This window comes from Staurois parvus, unplaced genomic scaffold (assembly GCF_062004578.1).
Source record: "Staurois parvus isolate SC_StPar_1 unplaced genomic scaffold, SC_StPar_1.0 ptg001053l, whole genome shotgun sequence".
Classification (NCBI taxonomy): domain Eukaryota; kingdom Metazoa; phylum Chordata; class Amphibia; order Anura; family Ranidae; genus Staurois; species Staurois parvus.
The window spans coordinates 377,987-401,650 of record NW_028318849.1 but is presented as its reverse complement, the minus strand read 5'-3'; the positions used below and the strand labels follow the sequence as shown (position 1 = coordinate 401,650).

Here is a 23,664-nt window from a genome sequence, read left to right as displayed (position 1 = left end):
GTCGGGGGACACTGTTAAGGTTGGGTCATTGGTGTCAGTGGGGGACATACAGTAGGTGTCAGTGGAGGACATTGGTGTCAGTGGTAGTGGAGGACATTTGTGTCAGTGGGGGACATTGATATTCAGGTTGGGTCATTGGTGATAGGTGTCAGTAGGGGAGAATGCTGTCAATGGGGGTTCACTGGTATCAATAGGTGTCATTGGAAAACACTAATGTTTGGTGGAGGTCATTGGTGTCAGTGGAGATTATTGGTGTCAGTGGGGTAAAATTGGTGTTCAGGTTGGGGCACTGGTGTCAGTGGGGTCATTGGTGTTAGCGGAAGACATTGGTTTCAGTGGAGGACATTGGTGTCAGTGGGAGACACTGGTGTTAAAGTTGGGTCATTGGTTTTCAGTGGGGGTCACTGGTGTCAGCGGAGGGCATTGGTGTCAGTGGGAGGTCATTGGTGTTAGTGGAGGACATTTGTGTCAGTGGGGGACATTGATGTTCAGATTGGGTCATTGATGATAGGTGTCAGTGGAGGACATTGATGACATTGGGGGTCACTGGTATCAATAGATGTCATTGGAAAACATTAATGTTCAGCGGGGGTCATTGGTGTCAGTGGGGAAATTGGTGTATTGCTTGGGTCATTGGTGTCAGCGGGGGACATTGTTGTCAGTGGGGGGGTCATTGGTTTCAGTGGGGTCCATTGGTGTCATTGGGGAACACTGGTATTCAATGGGGGTAATTGTTGTTAGTGGGGGATATTAGTGTTCATTGGGTGTCATTTGGGCCAAGGGGGGGGTATATTGGTGTCAGTGGGGGGGTCATTGTTATCAGCCCCAGGTCCAATCGCTGACAAACTCATTTAGACTTCACCTCCGCAACATCTCCAAAATACGTCCGTTCCTAACCTCGGAAACCACTAAGCAATTCATTCACTCCCTTATTATATCACGCCTCGACTACTGTAACTCCCTCCTCACTGGCCTACCTCACCGCAGGCTATCCCCACTTCAGTCTATCATGAATGCTGCTTCCAGACTCATCCACCTTACTAACTGTTCTGTATCAGCCACCCCTCTCTGCCAATCCCTCCACTGGCTTCCCATTGCCCAACGGATAAAATTCAAAATGCTAACACCGACGTATAAAGCCATCCACAACACTGCCCCAAATTACATCACCGATCTTGTCTCAAAATATCACCTAAACCGTACTCTCCGCTCCTCGCAAGACCTCCTACTCTCTAGCTCCCTTGTCTCCTCCTCCCATGCTCATCTCCAGGACTTCTCCAGGGCCTCCCCCATCCTCTGGAACTCCCTACCCCGATCTATCAGACTATCGCCTACTCTGCTCACTTTTAGGTGCACTCTGAAAACCTATCTCTGCAGGGAAGGCTATCCTGCCCTCAGCTAATACTAGAATCCTCTACTCTTCCAACCACTCCATCCCCCACAGTTATTACCTCTTGTACCACTATCCCCTCCCTCCTAGATTGTAAGCTCCAAGGAGCAGAGCCCTCTAATCCCTCTTGTATTGAATTGTTTTGTTACTGTACTGTCTCCCACCATAATGTAAAGTGCTGAGCAAACTGTCGGCGCTATATAAATCCTGTAATATAATAATAACCAGCAGGGATCATTGGTGTCAGTGGGGAACATTGGTGTACAGCTTGGGTCATTGGTGTCAGCGGTTGACATAGTATCAGTGGGGGACATTGTTGTCAGTGGGGGGTCATTGGTTTCAGTGGGGTTCATTGGTGGCATTGGGGAACACTGGTATTCAACGGGGGTAATTGTTGTTAGTGAGGGATATTAGTGTTCATTGGGTGTCATTTGTGCCAAGGATGGGGGGGTATATTGGTGTCAGTGGGGGGTCATTGTTATCAGCAGGGATCATTGGTGTCAGTGGGGAACATTGGTGTACAGTTGGATTCATAGATCTCACTGGGGGGGGGGCACTGGCATAGATCTCACTGGGGAACATGGCAGTACCCAACCAGCAGCAGGTCACAGTTCAGATCTGCAAGATTTTGTGATTTTGTTAAAATCCCGGGACAGTCCCGCAGAATCCGAGACTGCTCCGAGGTATTTGGTTAAAACCAGGGGCAGACTGACCATTTGGAAACTCGGGCACTACCCGAGGGCCCAGGGTCAGTAGGGGGCCCCATGAGATGCCCCTGGTACTTTTTTCATAGGCTTTTTTGAGTTTGGGCAAGGACACAGGGGCCCCATGATCCCCTATTGCCCGGGGGCCCCATGAGTTGTCAGTCCGCCCCTGGTTAAATCCACACCTGTGTTCTAAGGTGTCACATTTCTGGGGGCTTAAATCAGCACTGTGCTGCCCAGTTGTATGGCATGCAGCAGTATATATGGCATGCTCTTCTAGAATCTCATGAAAATTAGAAACAGTCCACAGAAATGTCTTTTCAGTCCCTGACATTGTGCTTCATTTGATGCTTTGCAGTCTGGGAAGAAGGGAGGGGAGGTGATGCCAACCCTGGATATGACCCTGTTTGACTGGACAGATTACGAAGATCTGAAGCCGGACACCTGGCCATCACCAAAAAAAGGTAATTAATGGGGGAGAGAGAGAGAAGAAAGAGAAACACGAGCTGTAATTACCTGTATACCACCAGTGATAGAAACTGCCTCCTCCTGTCTATTGCTTGCCATATACTGTAACAATGGATCTTCCTATTCAATTACACAGATTTTTAAAATATTTCAATCAAATCTAACAAATGAAAAGTTAGATGAAAGTTGAACTCTGCAAAAAGCAAGCTCTGTCCAAACAAAAAAAAAAATATGTTTTTCCTTGAAACTTGGTGTGCTTTGTGTAGTAATCCAGTGTGACTTCGGGGTTGATTTACTAAAACTGGAGAGCGCAAAATCTGGTGCAGGTCTGCATAGAAACCAATCAGCTTCCAGGTTTAACCACCCCAGTCACATCAGGCCTGACTTTGAAATTGTGCGACTTACAGTGAAGTTGGGTGAGATGCCAATTTCAGGTGCGATTTGCAAGACAACTGACACAGATGTCTATGCAAATCGCACCAAAAGTAGTACTTGTACTACTTTAGAAATTGGTTCGGCTCCGACCAACCGCACCGATTTGACGGCTCTAGTTGCGGACAATAGGGTGCGACTTGGCATACGATTTGCAGTTCGCATGGCATGCAAATCACATGCCAAGTCGTACCCAATGTGACCGGGGTGTTATTGTCAAAGCCTAATTGAGCAAGTGAGCTGAAATTAGAAGCTGATTGGCTACCATGCACAGCTGCACCAGATTTTGCACTCTTCAGTTTTAGTAAATCAACCCCTTTACCCCTGTGCCAGAGCTTCCTGTAATAAAGACCGGTCACTGATGCTCTCTCTCCTTGTGCAGGGTGACTGGTCTCCACCAAGTGCTTGGAGATAGAAAAAAGTGCCGCCTCCTTGCTCCCTGCGTTGTTGGATGGCTGATAGTTAAAGTGAATATTTATTGTGCAAATATTCCCAATGACTTTATTAAATCAGCCTCATCAACTCCAGATCTGGCAGCCAATCAGAGTTCAGGTTGCACTAGCCAGATCAGTGAGACTTGGTCCCTAATTGGTTAATGCTCAGTATGCCGTTGCCTGCCTATATATGCAATGCGTCATTTCTGACTGTTACCTTGTTTAACAGGTAAACAAAAAGAAAAGCTGAATGCCACTACATTGGCTGAGGAAGAGCCATGCGATCACCATCTGGACTGCCTCCCAGGTAAAGTGCACTCCTACATTGGTGTACATTGCTATAATACAGGGGTGTCAAACTGGTGGCCCTCCAGCTGTTGCAAAACTACAAGTCCCATCATGCCTCTGCCTTTGGGAGTCATGCTTGTAACTGTCAATCTTGCAATGACTGCTCATTTCTTTGTGAGTGGGCAAACATTCAAAATCAGCAGGGGATCAAACACTTATTTCCTTCACTGTATATACATGATTTTGCGCAGCCGTGCCGTCCTGTAGCAGTATGTCTGCTATAGGGCGGCAGGCAAGCAGTTAAGGAACTCTACTAGCAATTGTTGATCTGTAAACTGACTACATGATTTAAATCCAAAGCAATTTTATAAAAAAACGATTCTTTCAGAGTTGTCAGGGGCATATGGAACCTGTGTGTGACTGGAGCTTTCTCTAGGCATGTTGTAGCTAAACAAGACACATGTAGCACTACCCTCTTGGGGGTTGCTAAGGATTTGGATCCCCTTATAGTCCTGCTCAGCCAGTAAATCTGCATTATCCACACAAGTTTGATGCAGAGTCAGAAATCAGTCCTTGAGCTTTGTTTTTCAGGTGTATTAAGGGAATTTAGAACTAAGATAGGGTAAGGGGGAGGGGGGGGGGTATAGGATGCCCAATGAATTAACAACTAAGGACAATCTTCCTGGATCTATTTAGGAGATCTCAGAGATGCCCCATGAGATGCCCCTGGTACCTTATTCATAGGCTTTTTTGAGTTTAGGCAAGGACACAGGGGCCCCATGATCCACTATTGCCCGGGGGCCCCATGAGTTGTCAGTCCCCCCCTGTCTCCTGCTGTCAGAATACAAAAGCTCCGCAGAAGGGATTGCCCCATTAACACTTATAAAGTGTTGATGGGGAAATCTGGTGATTTTCTTACTTTCAACCTGTGGTTGAAGGAAAGAAAATTGCATAATCTACAGGAAGCCTCATGGTAAAGGACTGATTGTGATTTTTTTTTTCACTTCAGTTTAAAGTTTACATTCTGCTGCTGATGTCAGTTTCAGTTTCTTGATGTCACATTTTTGAAGGATCTGGAAGGCAGTTCTGGAAATGGGTTGGAAGGTTCCTCCATGTATCTCTCTGCTGGTGCCACCTATCTCACTTCCCATGTCTACAAGCCCTAAGGCTCCATGCACACGGGGCATTTTAACCACTTCAATACCGGGCACTTCTACCCCCTTCCTGCCCAGGCCAATTATCAGCTTTCAGAGCTGTTGCACTTTGACAATTGCACGGTCATGCAACACTATACCCATAAGACATTTTTATCATTTTTTTTCAAACAAATAGAGCTTTCTTTTGGCGGTATTTAATCACCACTGAGGTTTTTTTTTTCTTGATAAATAAAACACCTGAAACTTTTGAAAAAAATGCATTTTTCTTTGTTTCTGTTATAAAAGTTTGCAAATAAATAACATTTCTTCATAAATTTAGGTCAACATGTATTTTGCTACATTTCTTTGGTGAAAATAATAATAATAATTGAATTTGTATTTTTTTTCAAATGTTTCTATTATTATTTTTATTTTTTTATTATTTTTTTTTACTATTTTATTTTTCAGCACACTGTGACCAAAGCAATACAATGTTACCATAGTAACATTGAACTACTCTGGGCAAGTGATCAGGATTTTTTTTTTACACATTATGATTGCTAATGTCAATGTATTTCATTGATATTTGCAATCATTGTTACTGAATGAAACTGATTCATTCAGTCTTTTTTTGTGATTAGCTGTGATTGGGCAAAGCTGATCACATGATACAGATGGGCTGTGATTGGCCCTGTCTATATCATGTGACTGCCTTGACCAGTCACAGCTAACAACATAATTGTATACAATGGATTGCATGAAGGGAAGCCATCCATTGTATATAATTGTCATGTGATCTGCTGTGATTAGTCATTTGACGCCCAGTCACAACGCCGAGTGTCCTGCCCCGCCGTCAATCTGCTATAGGCCAGGCGGGAAGGTGTTAATAACGCTGGTAACATTAGCTGTGTAAAGTCATGATAAAAACGTGAGTTTTTCATCATTTTTTAGCCTTTTTGCATTAGTGTTTAGCTGCGTTTTTTAGTCTTTTTTTTACCAAAAAAAATTTTTTTTTTTGCTCAAAAAAGTCCCAAAATGCCAGTTTGCCGTGATTTACCGTGTCTTGCTGCATTTTTCAGCATTAGAACCTTTACAGCTAAAAAACTCTAGAAACCCACTAGTTCTGGATTTTTTCCAACCAAAAAACACCCCTTCCAAAAAACGCTGATTACAGTCTATGTGTGCATGAACACATAGGATAACATGCTGGGGGTTTACTGGCTGTAGAAAAAATATCAAAAGCCAAAAACAGCCGCTGTAAAAACGTCCATTGTGCACTATTCTAGCAATGTACTCGGAAATATTGTTAAAAATTTCCAAAATGTTCTGAACAATTATCGGTCACATTGATCTGCCACTAATGGGTTCAACTGATTTTCAGATTTGGGTCAAATAATTGGAACTGCAGTCAAATTGGGCAACTTCAACACTATCCCAGAGATGTCTTCTATTGATTTCTGTACCATTTCCAGCAATATTTCTCAGATTCTTGTTGTTGAGAGCTGATGGGAACCTTCAACCTTAGAGTACAATTACCAAGTGTACGGCAAGAGTAAAGCTGGTCATACACAGTTAGATTTTCGTTTGAACCTTTATGGAAAAAAATGTTCTTTGGAATATTCTTTCTCGAGACCTGCTATTGGAAAGGAATCCCAGATGTATTAACCACCTGCCTACTGGGCATTTTTACTCCCTTCCAGCCCAGGTCAATTTTCAGCTTGTAGCACTGTCGCACTGTGAATGACAATTGCGCGGTCATGCAACACTAAACATATGACATTTTTATCATTTTTTTCACACAACAAGAGTTTTCTTTTGGTGGTATTTAATCACCACTGGGTGTTTTATTTTTTACACTATCAATGAAAAAAGAGCGAACATTTTGAAAAAAAAATTTTTTTTGGTTTCTGTTATACAATTTTGCAAACAGGTCATTTTTCTCCTTCACTGATGTGCGTTAATGAGGCTGCACTGATAGGCAGCGCTGATGGGCACTGATATAACAATAAAAGTGCAGCGCTAAATATATGAATAGATATAACCACCTAAAGCTAAAAATAATAAACTTTATAGGTGCACCAGATAAAATGTCCAATTATATAATATAAGTTCAATTATTGGTGGAGAGGTATAATCAAGGTAGTGACTCTAGGTGATGACTATAGTAATCCCGGTAGGCATACGTTTCAGTGATGTGCAAAGAATAATAAAATTGCGCACTCACCAGATGCGCAATTTATATGCGCAATAATCTCATCAAGTATACCAGAGGTTCCCTCTTATCCTGGAAAAGATGACGCATGGAATATGTACAAATAACAATAGGGTAAGTAAGCGCAAAATGAAATGGGAAAAGCCACAACACAGCAGCTGGCATACAAGGTAAATCTCAACACCTTGAAACTAAAAATCACATACAAACAGGGTATGCAGCGCTAGACAGAAAATATAAAGAAAACTAAGTTCCCAATAGTTCCGTATAGATGAAATGATGATGCTAGTAACCTGTTCAGGTTCCAGATACGGTAATTAAACCAAATCAGTTAGAGTGAAAAAATGTTCATAACAGCAAGGCATCAGTATGCAATCCTGAAGAAACCAACAAAATTATGCGCTTACCACAAGGGCATACAAACAAGGCGTTGTATGCATATACTCTGGTGTAACATCAGTGGGCAGAAGAGCCTGGTTCACACTGCAGACAACATCCGGTTACTAGGAGGAGGCTCAGGAGATGTCAGCACACACTCTGGGATCCCATCCAGCTCATTTGATAGGTCCAACGGCGTCCAGCCTCACAGAATATACTTCTCCTATGGTGGTCCACCTTTCATGACTCGCAAATGAATGAGTCATAAAGCAAAAAATGGTATGATGGTGAAGTATGTCTTTATTAGAAATTTCCAAAAGAAGGTAAAAAACTCACATATGCAAATACAGCGAAGCTTGAAAGAGCCAGGTCAGATGTCAACCTCCCTGGTGATCTAGGGCTCCCTGGTGTATAATGGCGTCAGCTGGGCGAGTCCCCTAACATGTTTCGAGCTGAACACGCTCGTTATCAAAGGGGTGACTCATGACCCAGGACGCCTGCTAAAATAAACGTGATCGCGCATGCGCATTCAGTGCCGCGCGTCACTACGAGCCAGCGCGCATGACGTCACCCGCCAACCACGACGGCACCTAATGCGCATGCGCGGGAACGCCATCCGCTGTGTTTAAAAAGAACTATCACAGCCCCATTCACTAATATAGAGCTGGGAGACAAACAGAAGTTCATTGGGTAAATACATCATGTTAACCCCATACAACCCCAAGAGCTCCATATTGTTGTAGCCCATATGATCATTATATATAGGATACCCTGCATTGCTCAACTCAATTATAAGTAAATAAAACAATGTATGTACATGAAATTAATAATGCAGCATGATCAACTAACAATAACCGTGCACAACTTATTACTAGTACAAATACGGAAAATTCATAGGTAGATAAAAACAACAATATGTACAATGATTATATGTACCGTAAAATTATAGAAATTCACATGTCCCTTAAGATCACATAAAATATTGCATAAAATCTAAAGGGACCTAAATCTGATGAGATATAAAAATTTATAAAAACTAAAAATAAACCAACCCCTTCTTATTTAAAACCAAAAGTGTGGCACATAAGAATAAATCAATATTAGCATGTCAATATATTAAAAATACATTTAAAATTATATAGAACACACTGAAAGATGGAACTCTATATTAATAAAACCCCAATTTTTAAATATAGTGGATAATCAAAAAGAGTTTATAAATAATACAGTTAGCTATTGTCAATGAAACAGTTGATGTCTAATTCCACATTGAGGCCCTGCGGTTGCAAAGATCTAAGTTCCACTATCCATTTAGTCTCGAGTTGAGACACCGCTCTCCGCTTATGCCCACCCCTCCAACGTTGCGCAATCCTATCAATTGCAGTGAATCTCAAAGTTGAGGGATCCATAGCATGGTGGTCTCTAAAATGTTTAGACAATGAATGGTCTTTGAATCCTTTTTTAATATTGTTATAATGCTCTCTAAGACGATCCCTCAAACGCCTCGTTGTTCTACCTACATATTGGTAATTGCAAGAGCATTGTAGGAGATACACCGTATGTGTTGTATTACATGTGATCATTGGGTTTATTGTATATTTCTTTCCAGTGACACTAGATTCAAAATCCTTCACTCTAGTTTTGTATATACCATTAAACCTGCAGGCAACACACCTATTGCAAGGATAGAAACCCTTCAGCCCAAATGCTGAGGACATGCTCGTAGGTGGGTCCACAACATTAGGGGCTATAGAGAGACTGAGTGGGGGTGCTTTTCTAAACGTAATTTCAGGCTGCTCTGGAAGAGCTTCCCCCAATACTGGATCACCTTTCAGGATAGGCCAATTTTTTCTAATGATCTTAGAGACCTCCTTATACTGAATCGAAAAGTTCGTAATAAAAGGGCAAAATTTCTCAGGTCTCACCGTTTTTGCCATAGTGAGCAGCCCTGTCCTGTCAAGAAGCCCTACTTCCTGAATAATCCGATCCAGATTTTTTGAATCATATCCTTTTTCAGTGAATCTAGTTCTAAGCACTCCCGCCTGATCACGATAATCCGATAGGTTAGTACAGTTCCTTCTAAGTCTCAAAAACTGGCCCCTTGGAATATTATTCATTTGCATGGAATATGTAGACTCTTCCCTGGGGTTAGGTAGTAGGATGGCGTCTTAGGAGTCTCCTTAGTAAGTAGGTTGCGGTAGGAGTCAGTGATGGATCACTTTCCTCTGGGCCTTGGGATCTTTTGATGGCCACTGATAGTCTGCACTGATAAGGCAGCACTGGTGGGTATTGATGAGGAGGTACTGATGATGCTGCACTGATATGCAACACTGATGGGCACTGATAGGTGGCAATGATGGGCACTGATAGGAGGCACTAATAGGTAGCACTGACTGCCGGTACTGACTGGCAGCATTGACTGATGCCACTGACTGGCGGCACTAATAGGTGTCACTGACGGGCACAGATTGGTGGCACTGCTGAGCAGCACTGTTGGACACTGATGGGCAGCACTGTTGGGAAACTGCTGGGCAGCACTGCTGGACACTGCTGGGCAGCACTGATGGGCAACACTGTTGGGCACTTTTGGAGCTGCACTGATAATCGGGGTACTGATTATCAGTGCAGATGTCTGCTTTGACAGTTGCCGGTAACCGGCAGTACCTTCCTCACGCTGTGACAGTTTGAGGAAAGTACTGCCAATAACCGGCAAGTGTATTTTCATAGTGGTCAACTGTGTTTGGACACAGCTGATCACGTGGCAAAATGCCGCTCTGATTGGCCTTTTACCATGTCATGTGATCAGCTGTGTCAGCTGGGAGGACGTCATGATGCCCTCCCAGAACTGGACTACCACTCAGTAGCCATCATTCGGCTGTGATTAAACAGATTTCATAACAATTCGTGCAATCTTTTTTTTTTCAACAGGAAAATCACATTCCCAGTAATTATTTTGCTCCTTTAAATTTTCTCACCACTACAGTGAAAAATGATCATCAAATTTACCCCAGTAACCATTGAACAAATGTTTAAAAAATGTACATTTCTGCCAATGTATGGCCTATGTAAAGTGGTTTGAAAACTGGCCTCAGGTGATAGGGAGGAAACAAATCATCCCAGTTTTCTCTTCTCTAAATACAATCAAAGTGCTGAATTTATAAAGCTTGTTTGAGTTTCCAGAAAGCAGGGGGCAGAGAGCTGAAATTACACACTGCAGAGCTCAGTGAGGAGAGCTCTGAGAGCTGATTGGAGGGAAGGGACATACCTTACACAAAGCACACAAGAACAGAGCTGAGTGTGTCAATCACAGCCTGTGTGCTGGAGCTCCTTCCCCTGTCACCTTTTTACTTCTTGGTGTCAGGAAAACATGTCAGAAATGACTCCTCTGCTGATAGAGTGATAATGCAGCAGACAGAAATGACACTTAGTGCTCCTAATTGAAACAAGTACACACTATAAACAGATATGCTTTGTTCATATCCCACGTCTGAAGTTTACAACCACTTTAAGTCATTGCAGAGTGAACTGTCCGTGCTCCCAGTCTGTGCTGTAATACATACATTATACTGACAGTGTTTGTCATCGTTTTATTTTTCAGGATCGTGCTGTGACTTGCGGGAACACATCTGCAAACCGCACAACCGCGGCCTGAACAACAAGTGCTACGACGACTGCATGTGTACGGAAGGTAAGCCAGGCGCCCCAGGGTCACCTTAGTCACATTTTTCGGTTTAATTTCTTCCATTTCAATAAATCACCTTTCTTTTCCACTTTTCATAGTTCTTCATTGTGTGGTGTCCTTGCCCCGCCCACTTCTCCCATTTTCAGTGGATGTCACTGTACAGAATCAACATTATAACTGGACTGTAACTGCCTGGTGTGCACAGTGCAGCTCATTACAGCCTCCAGCCTTTCTTCTAAGTACAATTTATATGTGTGTATGGTAGTATGGGAAGTACCCGGGGGGGGGGGGGTTGTATAGGGGGGCAGGCAGGGTACAAAATCATGCAGTGCAGAAACGCTTACAATGATTTTAGTGGGACTTTTAAGCTCTCCAAACACATTGCAGTCTGCCTGTACAATCTCTTTTAGGCCCTGGCCACATTGCATGATTTATGAGATTTATAAGAAGATTGACCATCTTGATTTGGAATTGCAGGCAGAAATGCATTGATTTCATCCATGATTCCAAAGATCTGCATTTGAATGCTATTATTCTTAAAGTGTTACTAAACCCCCAACAGTACAATCAGTCTGTATATGCAGTAAAGCATGCTTGTTATACTCACTGTGGAACCTAAGGGGTTAATCCTCTGCATTGTGTAAAAAGGCTGTTTGATCCTGACTTCTCTGATCCTCCCCTTCTTCTACTGTCCCCACTCCATCTGCTGATAGTACCGAGCTCTAGGAGTCACTCTGCACATGTTCAGTTTAGTGTGTATTTTCACTTTGGGCGGGTACATGTGATCAGCACAGGGCCAATCAGCGCCGTCCAAATAGAGGGTCAGGGGTTCTGCAGCCTCATAGGTCAGTCATACCAGAAAGAGAACTCCTCCTGCAAGCTTTAACCAGTGCTCAGCTGGACACAGATAGAAGTCAAAAGACTGCTATATACTGCTGATGAGAAAAGGTATTTAGCAGTTTATATTTAATAAAATAATTGCATTTCCATGTTGTGTGTACTGTGGGAGACCAGATATAGTGAATGCAGGGTCCAGGGAGACCAGATATAGTGAGTGCAGGGTCCGGGGAGACCAGATATAGTGAATGCAGGGTCCGGGGAGACCAGATATAGTGAATGCAGGGTCCGGGGAGACCAGATATAGTGAATGCAGGGTCCTGGGAGACCAGATATAGTGAATGCAGGGTCCTGGGAGACCAGATATAGTGAATGCAGGGTCCTGGGAGACCGGATATAGTGAATGCAGGGTCCTGGGAGACCGGATATAGTGAATGCAGGGTCCGGGGAGACCGGATATAGTGAATGTAGGGTCCGGGGAGACCAGATATAGTGAATGCAGGGTCCGGGGAGACCAGATATAGTGAATGCAGGGTGCGGGGAGACCGGATATAGTGAATGCAGGGTCCTGGGAGACCAGATATAGTGAATGCAGGGTCCGGGGAGACCAGATATAGTGAATGCAGGGTCCGAGGAGACCAGATATAGTGAATGCAGGGTCCGGGGAGACCAGATATAGTGAATGCAGGGTCCGGGGAGACCAGATATAGTGAATGCAGGGTCCGAGGAGACCAGATATAGTGAATGCAGGGTCCGGGGAGACCAGATATAGTGACTGCAGGGTCCGGGGTTTAGTAACATTTTAGTGGCACATTGTCACATGGCAATTGTTTCCCAAAAAGGAACAGGAGCTTCTTTTGGGAGACAAACGTGCATAAGGCAACCCATTGAGCTGCATGGGATGCCCTATGCACGACATGAAAAATTGCATGAAAATCATGCCACAGAAATCACCAGACATTCCACTACACAATTTTGGAACGGGCCATAGATCTTCCAATGTAATGTGAGGGCCTGCCTCATTGGTAGCTCATCATTTTACATAATTTTGGTAAATCAAAAGTTGATTGTACAAATATTATGTGGTCAGATTGTAACATGCATGGTGACCCTAATGATGCAAGTGAGTACAGACCGTTTAAGATAAAATATATATTTCATTAATATATAACTAGTAATAATAATATATATGTCAGTACATATAGAGTTTCAATGATTTTGTTTAGACTTTTTATATCCACTGTACTTATATAGCACCGTCAATTTACACAGTGCTTTTATATATATATATATTGTATATTCACATCAGTCCCTAACCCTCAAGGGGCGTACAATCTAAGGTCCCTAACTCACATTCATACATACACATACTAGGGACAATTTAGACAGGAGCCAATTAACCTACCAGCATGTCTTTGGAGTGTGGGAGGAAACCCACACAGGCACAGGGAGAACATGCAAACTCCAGGCAGGTGGTGCCATGGTTGGGATTTGAACCAACGACCCAAGTACTGCCAGGTGGAAGTGCGAACCACTTAGCCACTGTGTCCCCCAGTGCTTGCCTCTCTCCATGTTGTAGGGTGCTTTTTGATGCATTTTCCCCTCCATCTCCTAGAAAGCAAAATTGTGAAAGATTCTTCTCTTCTTCCACCTCTGCAATGTTACATTAACAATTTATCGCAAACCAATTTTTTTTTCTTCCCTGCGTGTGTCACATTGTAACATAGAAAGGGGAATAAAACTCTCCTGAAATAAAATGTATAACTTTCACTTTGAGTGTTTGTCATTCCACTACGTTACATAAAAGTCACACTAATGTGCTATCATTTTAATTGGCAGACTTTGTTGATTAAATTTTAGATCAAATACACGGGCAAGTGTCCGCAAATAAGGTAAATGTTACGATGGCGAAAAAAAAATTACAGAATTTAAAAAAAGATTTTACTATTTATTTCCAATATTGCCCAAGTAAATAAAAAATTATGCGTATTTAAATTGGCTACCAAATGAAAGCCCTGTCTGTCCTAAAAAAAAAAAAAAAAAGAAAAGATCTATAATACTTTAGGTTACGCTAAAAGGTATATTGTGTATAAATGAGGATAAATGACAAAATGCTTTGACTCAAGCAAGTAAAAATAAGGACACTTCTGCTTTGTGAATTGAACCTTCTAGTGCTGAAATAGTCCATGTCGATGTTAGTGACTTGCATCATCTCTGGGACAGTTTCCAAACACGCGGTAATGTGGTCGGTTCCTACACGTGTGTATTGTGTCAGGACACATTTCCCAATAACAGAAGCTGTTTCCACATAGATCATTATGGCAACGTGTCTCAAGTCAGCAGTGAATGACAGCGACCCTTATTTATTAAAGGGGCTCTCCCCTTCATCAAGAACAAAGTGGACATCTCCACTTGTTGGGGTGCCTTCATCATTTGAAGATGTGCCAATCAGGAGAGCTGTCTCCTGCATGGTGTTTGTGGGAGAGTGCAGAACTTGTATTGAAGAGAAGGTTCAACGATACAGACAACCCAGTAGGAAGGCACCCGACTGGCACAGGATGTCTGGCCAATATAGAACTGAGCAGGTCTGGAGCGTGCTGACAGCGTCTGTTCCAAAGGGCACAATGAGGTCTGGTTGATCTGCACCCAAGCGGGAGGATTCCAGGAAGGATGGTGTGTCCCGAGTCTGTCCCTACTCATCTGGAACCTCTTCCTACCACTAGTCCCTTTCCCTGACAGACGGGTGACCTGTCTCTAACCTATCCACTCACAAAATGCAAGCCAAGCCTGGGAGCCAAGGTTTTTAATAGACTCTGCCTGACCCAAGATGGCCACCAAAGTCACATGGGGCAACAGCAAACAACTGGATTGATTCCCCAGTGACCCAGGAAACAGTTTCCTCCTAATTTCCTCTCCTCCTGTGCTGTGGTTGAGCACCACCTGCTTTGAAGGAAGGAGACTGCACCTGCCTACGTGTTGGTTATATACTCCCTTCAATAAATATGACTTACATGATCAAGATTGTTTGTTCTACCTGTTATTATATTGAGGTTCGTCCCTCCTAAATCTACTTGTAGCACTATCTACAATTACTTCCGTTGAATTTCCTTCTCACCTGACATTCAGTTTCCTATCAGTACACTATAGTATAAATTGATCCGCCTGGTCTCTTCAACAACCAGATGACTGTCTGTTATGCCTTAAAGTGTTACTAAACCCACAACAGTAAAATCAGTCTGTATATGCAGTAAAGCATGCTTGTTATACTCACTGAGGAACCTAAGGGGTTAATCCTCTGCATTGGGTAAAAACGCTGTTTGATCCTGTCTTCTCTGATCCTCCCCTTCTTTCCGTGTCCCCTCTTATCTCCTGATAAGACATATGGTGTGGAGTCACTCTGCACATGCTCAGTTTGGTGTGTATTGCTATAGTTTTTTTTTTTTTTCTTGAGAGGGTGCATGTGATCAGCACAGGGCTAATCAGCACTGTCCAGACAGAGGTCAGGATCCTGCATCCTCCTAAAGCAAATGAAAACTCCTTTTAGAAGCTTTAACCAGTGCTCTGCTGGACACTGATAGAAGTCACAAGACTGATAAATACTGCTGATGAGAAAAGGTATTTAGCAGTTTATATTTACTAAAATAATTGCATTTCCATGTTCTGTGTACTGTGGGAGACCAGATATAGTGAATGCAGGTTCCAGGGAGACCAGATATAGTGAATGCAGGGTACGGGGAGAGCAGATATAGTGAATACAGGGTACGGGGAGAGCAGATATAGTGAATGCAGGGTCCTGGGAGACCAGATATAGTGAATGCAGGTTCCGGGGAGACCAGATATAGTGAATGCAGGCTCCGGGGAGACCAGATATAGTGAATGCAGGCTCCGGGGAGACCAGATATAGTGAATGCAGGCTCCGGGGAGACCAGATATAGTGAATGCAGGGTCCAGGGAGACCAGATATAGTGAATGCAGGGTCCTGGGAGACCAGATATAGTGAATGCAGGGTCCGGGGAGACCAGATATAGTGAATGCAGGGTCCGGGGAGACCAGATATAGTGAATGCCGGGTCCGGGGAGACCAGATATAGTGAATGCAGGGTCCTGGGAGACCAGATATAGTGAATGCAGGGTCCTGAGAGACCAGATATAGGGAATGCAGGGTCCTGGGAGACCAGATATAGTGAATGCAGGGTCCGGGGAGACCAGATATAGTGAATGTAGGGTCCGGGGAGACCAGATATAGTGAATGCAGGGTCCTGGGTTTAGTAACACTTTAAGCTGGCCATGCATGGGTAATTTTTTTTTTTTCATTCAACCAGCGTGTTGAACAAACAAAACTGACCCGATTCCCCCATCCACACATTCAATAAGGATGGGGGAATCCTCCGTGATGTGTCATTGTATTCTGATATCAAGAAGGCTCCCCCAGAATGCTCAGATCAGCTCTGCAGTCTTTTGCCTGTGGCGCTCATAGAGCGAACATATACCAACAAAGCAGCTAAACAGAAGTCGATTGGTAGAACCACAGTGCCAACACATAAATCGAAATTCATCCAGTCCCTGCTGAACCAGCTGAATTTTGATCCATGTATGGCCAGCGGGGGCGGACTGACCATTTGGAAACTCAGGCACTGCCCGAGGGCCCGGGGTCAGTAGCGGGCCCCATGAGATGCCCCTGGTACCTTTTTCATAGGCTTTTTTGAGTTTGGGCAAGGACACAGGGTCCCCATGATCCCCTATTTCCCGGGGGCCCCATGAATTGTCAGTCTGCCCCTGATGGCCAGCATTCGTAGATTTCTACCATCTCTATTAGAAGAGCTATGAAAATTAAACATGTATGCTCATTGGAATTGTACCTGTTTATACTAGGAGCAGATTCTGCTGTCATTGCTCTTATCTTGGAATAATGTAAATGGTTGGCTGGGAAAATCCATATTGGAATATTGATCCCTCAACAGAGATCAGTCAGACAGGAGGGTCTGCAGGGGGTGACAGTCCAGTCGTTTCCATTTCTGATCATCAATAGACGATAACTGTCTCTTGTCTATGGTCAGTTACCCCGGGTTCACACCTAGCATTTTCCGCTGCATTTTGCAGAAATGCAGTACAGTCCATTTAACATGATTTCCTATGGGACATGTTCACATCTCCTCGTTTTCACCTGGTGCTTTTTTTTGAAAGGGTCAGGGACTTCTTTAATCGCAAAAAGTTGCGTTTTTTGGTTCTATAGACTTCAATGTAAATGCTGCAGAAAAGCATGTTGTACATTTTTTAAGCGGTTTTGCCACTTTTTTTATGTGTTTTTGATGCATTTTAAATCTGCCTAGCAACAAGAAAAAAAACCTGAAAAAAACCCGCAAAACACAGCAAAAACGCAGGTGCAAAAAGCAACGCAAAACTCAAACTGCATAGGTGTGAATCTAGCCTTAACCAGATCTGCACACTGTGCACCCATCACATACAGAAGAGGCTTTCTAAGTGCTGTGACCAGCATGTGATGATTACTCAAGTGTTTTTCCTCCTAGTAATATACAGGCGTGCCAAAATTGTGTCTGCCTGACCCAATCACATGAGTGGCAATGACGATGGATGAAAAATATAAGGGTTTTCTAAGAATTCTTGTCTAACAGGAAAGTAACATATTGCTTTAAGGGCCCATTCACATGGTGGGGGGGGAGGGGGAGAGTGGCGTTAAAAGCAGGCAGTTAAGCAGCGGTTTTACTGCTCCCCCAAACTGTCCACCTAAACACAAATATGCAGCTGCTTAGGGCAGTCATGATGCTACAGCTAATATTAAACGCCATGTTACATTCAGTGGGCAGTACTGCCGCCAAATGCAACCTATTCAAGTGAATGGAGCCCCTCTACAACCATCCTGCCACCATTTTGGCAAAGTGGGTCAGCATTTTGAAGGGTACAGTTGATGGCAAGCGAATGACCTTTAAAGTGATGGTAAAGGTTAAAAGAGAAATATGTTTTTTTTTCTCTAGAAATCATGCTTACAGTTGTGTTCAAAATAAAAGCAGTCAGAGATCACTAACCTGATCAATCACTGTTTTTGGTAGAAATGATATTTCTACATGGCAAATAATTTACTAGCAGGTGTAGTAGAGTAATAGAAATCCAACAGACCCAACAATCATGACATGCATGCTGCTGATTCTGTGTAATCGAATCACTCATTGAAAGGGGCATGTTCAAAATAATAGCAGTGTGGAGTTCTATTAGTGAGGTCATTCATTCTTTGAAAAACAGGTGGCAATTATTGCCCTTATTTAAGGAAGGAAGGCAGCAAATGTTGTACATACTGGTTACAGTGCATTTCTCTCTGAAATTCTGAGGAAAATGGGTCGTTCCAGACATTGTTCAGAAGAACAGCATACCTTGATTAAAAAGTTGATTGGAGAGGGTAAAACATATAATGAAGTGCAGAAAATGATAGGCTGCTCAGCTAAAATTATCGCAAATGCTTTAAAATGGCAACCAAAACCTGAAAGACGTGGAAGAAAGCGAAAAACTACCATTCGAATGGATAGAATAGCCAAAATGGCGCGGACTCAGCCAACAATCAGCTCCAGGAAGATGAAAGAAGGTGTGACGTTCCCTGTGAGTACTGTTACAATTAGAAGACGCCTATGTGAAGCCAAGCTATCTGCAAGAAGCCCCCGCAAAGTCCCACTGTTGGAAAAAAGACATGTGCTGAAGAGGTTACAATTTGCCAAAGAGCACATTGACTGGCCTAAAGAGAAATGGCGCAACATTTTGTGCACTGATGAAAGTAAGATTGTTCTTTTTGGGTCTAGTGGCCGGAGACAGTTTGTCAGACGACCCCCAAACACTGAATTCAAGCCACAGTACACTGTGAAGACAGTGAAGCATGGTGGTGCAAGCATCATGATATGGGGATGTTTCTCATACTACGGTGTTGGGCCTATTTATCACATACCAGGGATCATGGATCAGTTTGAATACATCAGAATACTTGAAGAGGTCATGCTGCCTTATGCTGAAGAGGAAATGCCCTTGAAATGGGTGTTCCAACAAGACAACGACCCCAAACACCAGTAAACGTGCAACATCTTGATTCCAGACCAACAACATTGACGTTATGGAGTGGCCAGCCCAATCCCCGGATCTTAATCCAATAGAAAACTTGTGGGGTGACATCAAAAATGCAGCTTCTGGGGCAAAACCAAGAAATAGAGAAGAACTGTGGAATGGAGTCCAATCATCCTGGGCTGGAATACCTGTTCACAGGGGCCAGAAGTTGGGTGACTCCATGCAACACAGATGTACAGCAGTTCTCAGAAACAGTGCGACTACAACCAAATATTCATTAAGTGATTCAAAGGAAAGCAAAATCTTCAAACATTTTTCAGTTTATATAGTGAATGTTTGAGTTTGTAAAGAAGAATACAAACACTGCTATTTTTTTGAACAGTCTAATATTCACTTTTCTTCAATTTTTTTAGAGGAACAACACAAATTTGATAAATTTTTCTCCATGTTTTGATTTGGAATAGAATGTGTCGTGTTCCCAATGCATTTGTGTGTGTGGAGATAAAAGCTATTAGAAGGATTTTGAGCTTTATTTACTTTTTTCAACACACTGCTATTATTTTGAACACAACTGTACCTTGGTTGATGCAGCATCGGACCTGTTCCCTGGCAGCTCTAAGGCTGTGAACTGAGTGATCAAAGACCGCTGATTGCTCAGTTCTCAATGCCCCGTGACTGTCAGTCACTGCTCTCTGCTCTGTCCCAAACCACCCCCCCGGTGCTGGGCTATGGAGGGGCAGGAGTGGCCGGCTCAGGCTCTCAGCAGATCGCTGAGAGGCTAAGGCAAATTCTAGTCCATGCTCCTAGGTGGATCCCGACCATATTGTCAGGATATTTCCCCAGCCCGGATCAGCTTTTTTTAATTTAATTAATAATAAAATGATGGTATACTTACCTGCCCTGTGCAATAGTATTGCAAAGAGCAGTCCCGAACCACCTTCTCTGTAGTCCCCAGTCTGCTCTTCCTTCCTGAGGGTGCCTCTTAGCACCTGGCTTGCTTGTGGGCACACTCTCAAGCTGGGCTTTGTGCGTCCATAGACACACACAGTGCTGGTAAGCTGTGCCTCCTGCTCTTTCCTCACAGGGGTTTGACGGACAGCAGCGGGAGCCTATGGCTCGTCCTACCCTCAGTGTCTCCTGTGAGAAAAGGTAGTGAGGAGAGAAGGGCTGCAGGTGAGGACAGCGCTGGATTGGTTAAAGGAGCCAGGTAAGTGTTTAGGGTAGGTAGTGGAGCATTTAGGTAAACAAACATTTTGACTTTGGAACCACTTTAAAGAGGTACTTCATTTGCCTTTTGTATTAGCCCCACCCCCTTTCCAGTGCTGCCATCTTTACTATTCTTCTGCATATGCAGATGTGCTGAAAGGGCTCTGCCCAGCCACTGAATCCCGACAGAGCCTTGGGGAAAATCTGCACATGGTAGTTTACATGCATGCGCAGATATGGCACTTCCATGCATGTTCCATTGTTGTGCATGCGCAAGAACCCCATGCATGCGCAGATGTGCCGCAAAGCTCTGCTGGGACCCAAAACCTTGTGGTACATTTGCGCACCAACTCCACAATGTTGAACAATATGCCATATATGCACACATGGCTAGCATTATGCAGCTCAGCTTTAAAGGGGAACTTCAACCCCACATCCTCCTCACCCCACCCTGGGGGTAATATTGATTTTAACCCTACCTTGTCGGCTAGGTTGAACTACAGCATGTTCCCAATCTCTGACCAGGGGCGGACTGACAACTCATGGGGCCCCCGGGCAATAGGGGATCATGGGGCCCCTATGTCCTTGCCCAAACTCAAAAAAGCCTATGAAAAAAGGTACCAGGGGCATCTCATGGGGCCCCCTACTGACCCCGGGCCCTTGGGCAGTGCCCGAGTTTCCAAATGGTCAGTCCACCCCTGTCTCTGACAGTCTCCTTCAGCATGCCCATAGTCTCTAAACATCTCTGACCAGCTTCCCTGTCCCTGCTGAAGAAAAGAATCCCTACAATATGATTCTGCCACCACCATGTTTCATGGTGGGGATGGTGTATTCAGTATGATGTGATGTTAGTTTTCCACCATACATATCATTTTCCTTTTAGGCCAAAAAGTTCAATTTGACCAGAGCACCTTCTTCCACATGTTTGCTGTGTCCCCAATAGTCTCTGACCATCTCCTGACCATCTCCTGTAGCATGCCCATAGTCTCTGACCATCTCGTGCTGCATGCCCATAGTTTCTGACCATCTCGTGCAGCATGTCCATAGTCTCTGACCATCTCGTGCAGCATGCCCATAGTCTCTGACCATCTCATGCAGCATGCCCATAGTTTCTGACCATCTCGTGCAGCATGCCCATAGTCTCTGACCATCTCGTGCAGCATGCCCATAGTCTCTGACCATCTCGTGCAGCATGCCCATAGTTTCTGACCATCTCGTGCAGCATGCCCATAGTCTCTGACCATCTCCTGCAACATGCCCATAGTCTCTGACCATCTCCTGCAGCATGCCCATAGTCTCTGACCATCTCCATCTCAGGCAGCATGTTCCCAGTCTCTGACCATCTCCTGCACCATCTTTACAATCTTTAATCATCTCCCGCAGCATGCCCTTGGTCTTTGATCATCTCTTTTTCCATGTCTGCAGTCTGCTTCCTGTAGCATTAGATTCACTAAATAGTATGTGCAGCCCTTTGATGTAGGGGGCACACTTGAGGCCCCCTATACCAAGTAAGTCTACTCCTGCTGGTAGAGACAGTGAAACCTTTTTGGAGAGGTTGTACATGATAGACATTTGTTTTTCCTCAGCCCAGTTAACAATACCATTACATGTAAATTTTGTTTCAATGTATTTCTCATGTACAGGTCTCCGGTGCTACTCAAAGTTCCACCGCAATCAAAGAGTGACACGGAGGAAAGGGCGCTGCGTGGACCCAGAATCCATCAACAAAGACCAAGGATCGTTTATTTCTGTCTGACCGGACTGTAACACCGCATTCTACCTACTGCCATGTAGCAGGCGTCCTTCACTGTCACTGTCCCCGACTGACAAGGACGTCTTTTTTATTTACATGATAATTCTAGATATTAGGGCTGGAGGAACGGCGGTTTGTTTGCCGGTAGCTCGGGAAATGTTTATTTATTGGATGGTTTGTTTTAATGAAGGGCTCCAGTCTGAACCTTTTTTTTTCTATAGCCACTTATGGCAGAATATTTTAGATCTCAAAATATCACTTATTAGAAAATTCATCTCTGAAAATGATGGCGGGCGGGGGATATGCAAATGATCTGATCTTTAAAGCAGGTACCCAGACTGGTTAATTGTCTCTTCCCATTTCCTGCTTTAAAGTAAACTTTTCACAAATCCAGATGCTGGAAATTTAACATATAGAAAAATGCATAAGCAGTGATTATGTTCAGTGAAAATAGCATGTTAATACAATTAAATCCAGATATATAGGGGGTCTGTTTGCAAAACAATTTGTCATGCATTTGTCTCAGCATTCGCACAGCTGTCCCCAATAATCCCCCATTGTGTGTAGCAGGATTTTTCCTGTGATCGTCAGCGCCATCTACTGGCCACAATGCAGTATTTTCCTGAAATACCTCAACCAGGAAAATACCACCTCTTTGCTACTTTTATTTTTAATCCCGGGCAGGGGGGTTATTTTTTAAAAATGCACCGCAAGCGTTTTGCTTGCCGTTGCAGCTTACTCCCATTGACAGGCAATGTGAAAGAACCCTAAGATTCTAAAATCTTTTATTTATTCAATTTGGATTTCAGCTCCACTGACTTCTTAAATAATCCCAGTAGGGTTACAAAATTAATGTCTTAAAATGACTTCTGTGCCCACAGTGGGGCGAGGACGGGGAAGGGGGTGTATTTTGTATTTTGTGATCGGAAACATCCTAAGGACCAACATGTTCTGTCTTTCCTGTATTTTCTACTTGCGTATGAAGTGTAGAAATCGTATTGTTGTACAAAACCTCCTTTTGAACTGGTAGACTAGTTGGACAAAAAACTCACCAACGAGGTTCTCTGATGCTGTTTGCTTTTATTATTCTGTAAATAAATAACAGGTTGTTACTTTGTAATCTCTGGTTTGTAAGTCAATCAATAAAAAAAATACAAGTTTGAAAGTTGGCTGGAGAGATTTGACTTTAGAGCCGTCTTTGCCCACTACATATCCACATTAGGGAGACTGATGGGTGAGCAAAGTGTCATGGGTGTATATAGCACTTCTGAGATATGGAGAACTCTAAATATATATTTAAGTATGTTTCACATCAGGGCTGCCAGTACCCCCTATACAGGTACAGCCAGTACCCCTGTGCTGAGACCAATCCCCATTGGGTCAGCAAGGGCCTGGGTTCAACCATGGTGCCACCTTTCCTTGGATCTTCTATTGGATACCCTCTTGCTAAGTACATACTATCCTTTGTATCCTCATAATCTGAGTACAGATCATTGCCCTACTTTGTATGTGGCCCTCTTTATGGGCCCCATTCAGGATGCCTCTCTTTTATTTTTGGTGCTCTTCCCATCTTGGTGTCACCTTTCCTCGGGCCTTCTATTAGCTGTTAGTTGGTTCTGGCCAGCTCAGTGGATTGCTTTAAAAAAAAGTCCTGGATTCTTTCCTAGATACACAGAATATAAC

At 43.6% G+C, this 23,664-nt stretch overlaps 1 protein-coding gene across 1 annotated transcript in view; it reads left to right on the top strand.

Annotated features, from left to right (window-relative positions):
* DRAXIN (dorsal inhibitory axon guidance protein) overlaps positions 1–23,146 on the top strand; it is a 97,548-nt gene extending 74,402 nt beyond the window's left edge. Inside the window, exons 4-7 of the mRNA XM_089658148.1 lie at positions 2,453–2,558; positions 3,658–3,735; positions 11,041–11,130; positions 21,872–23,146. Coding sequence (XP_089514274.1) covers positions 2,453–2,558; positions 3,658–3,735; positions 11,041–11,130; positions 21,872–21,984 — 387 coding nt within the window. The 3' untranslated portion in view covers positions 21,985–23,146. The remainder of the gene's footprint in view (positions 1–2,452; positions 2,559–3,657; positions 3,736–11,040; positions 11,131–21,871) is intronic.
* Positions 23,147–23,664: the final 518 nt, after the last annotated feature.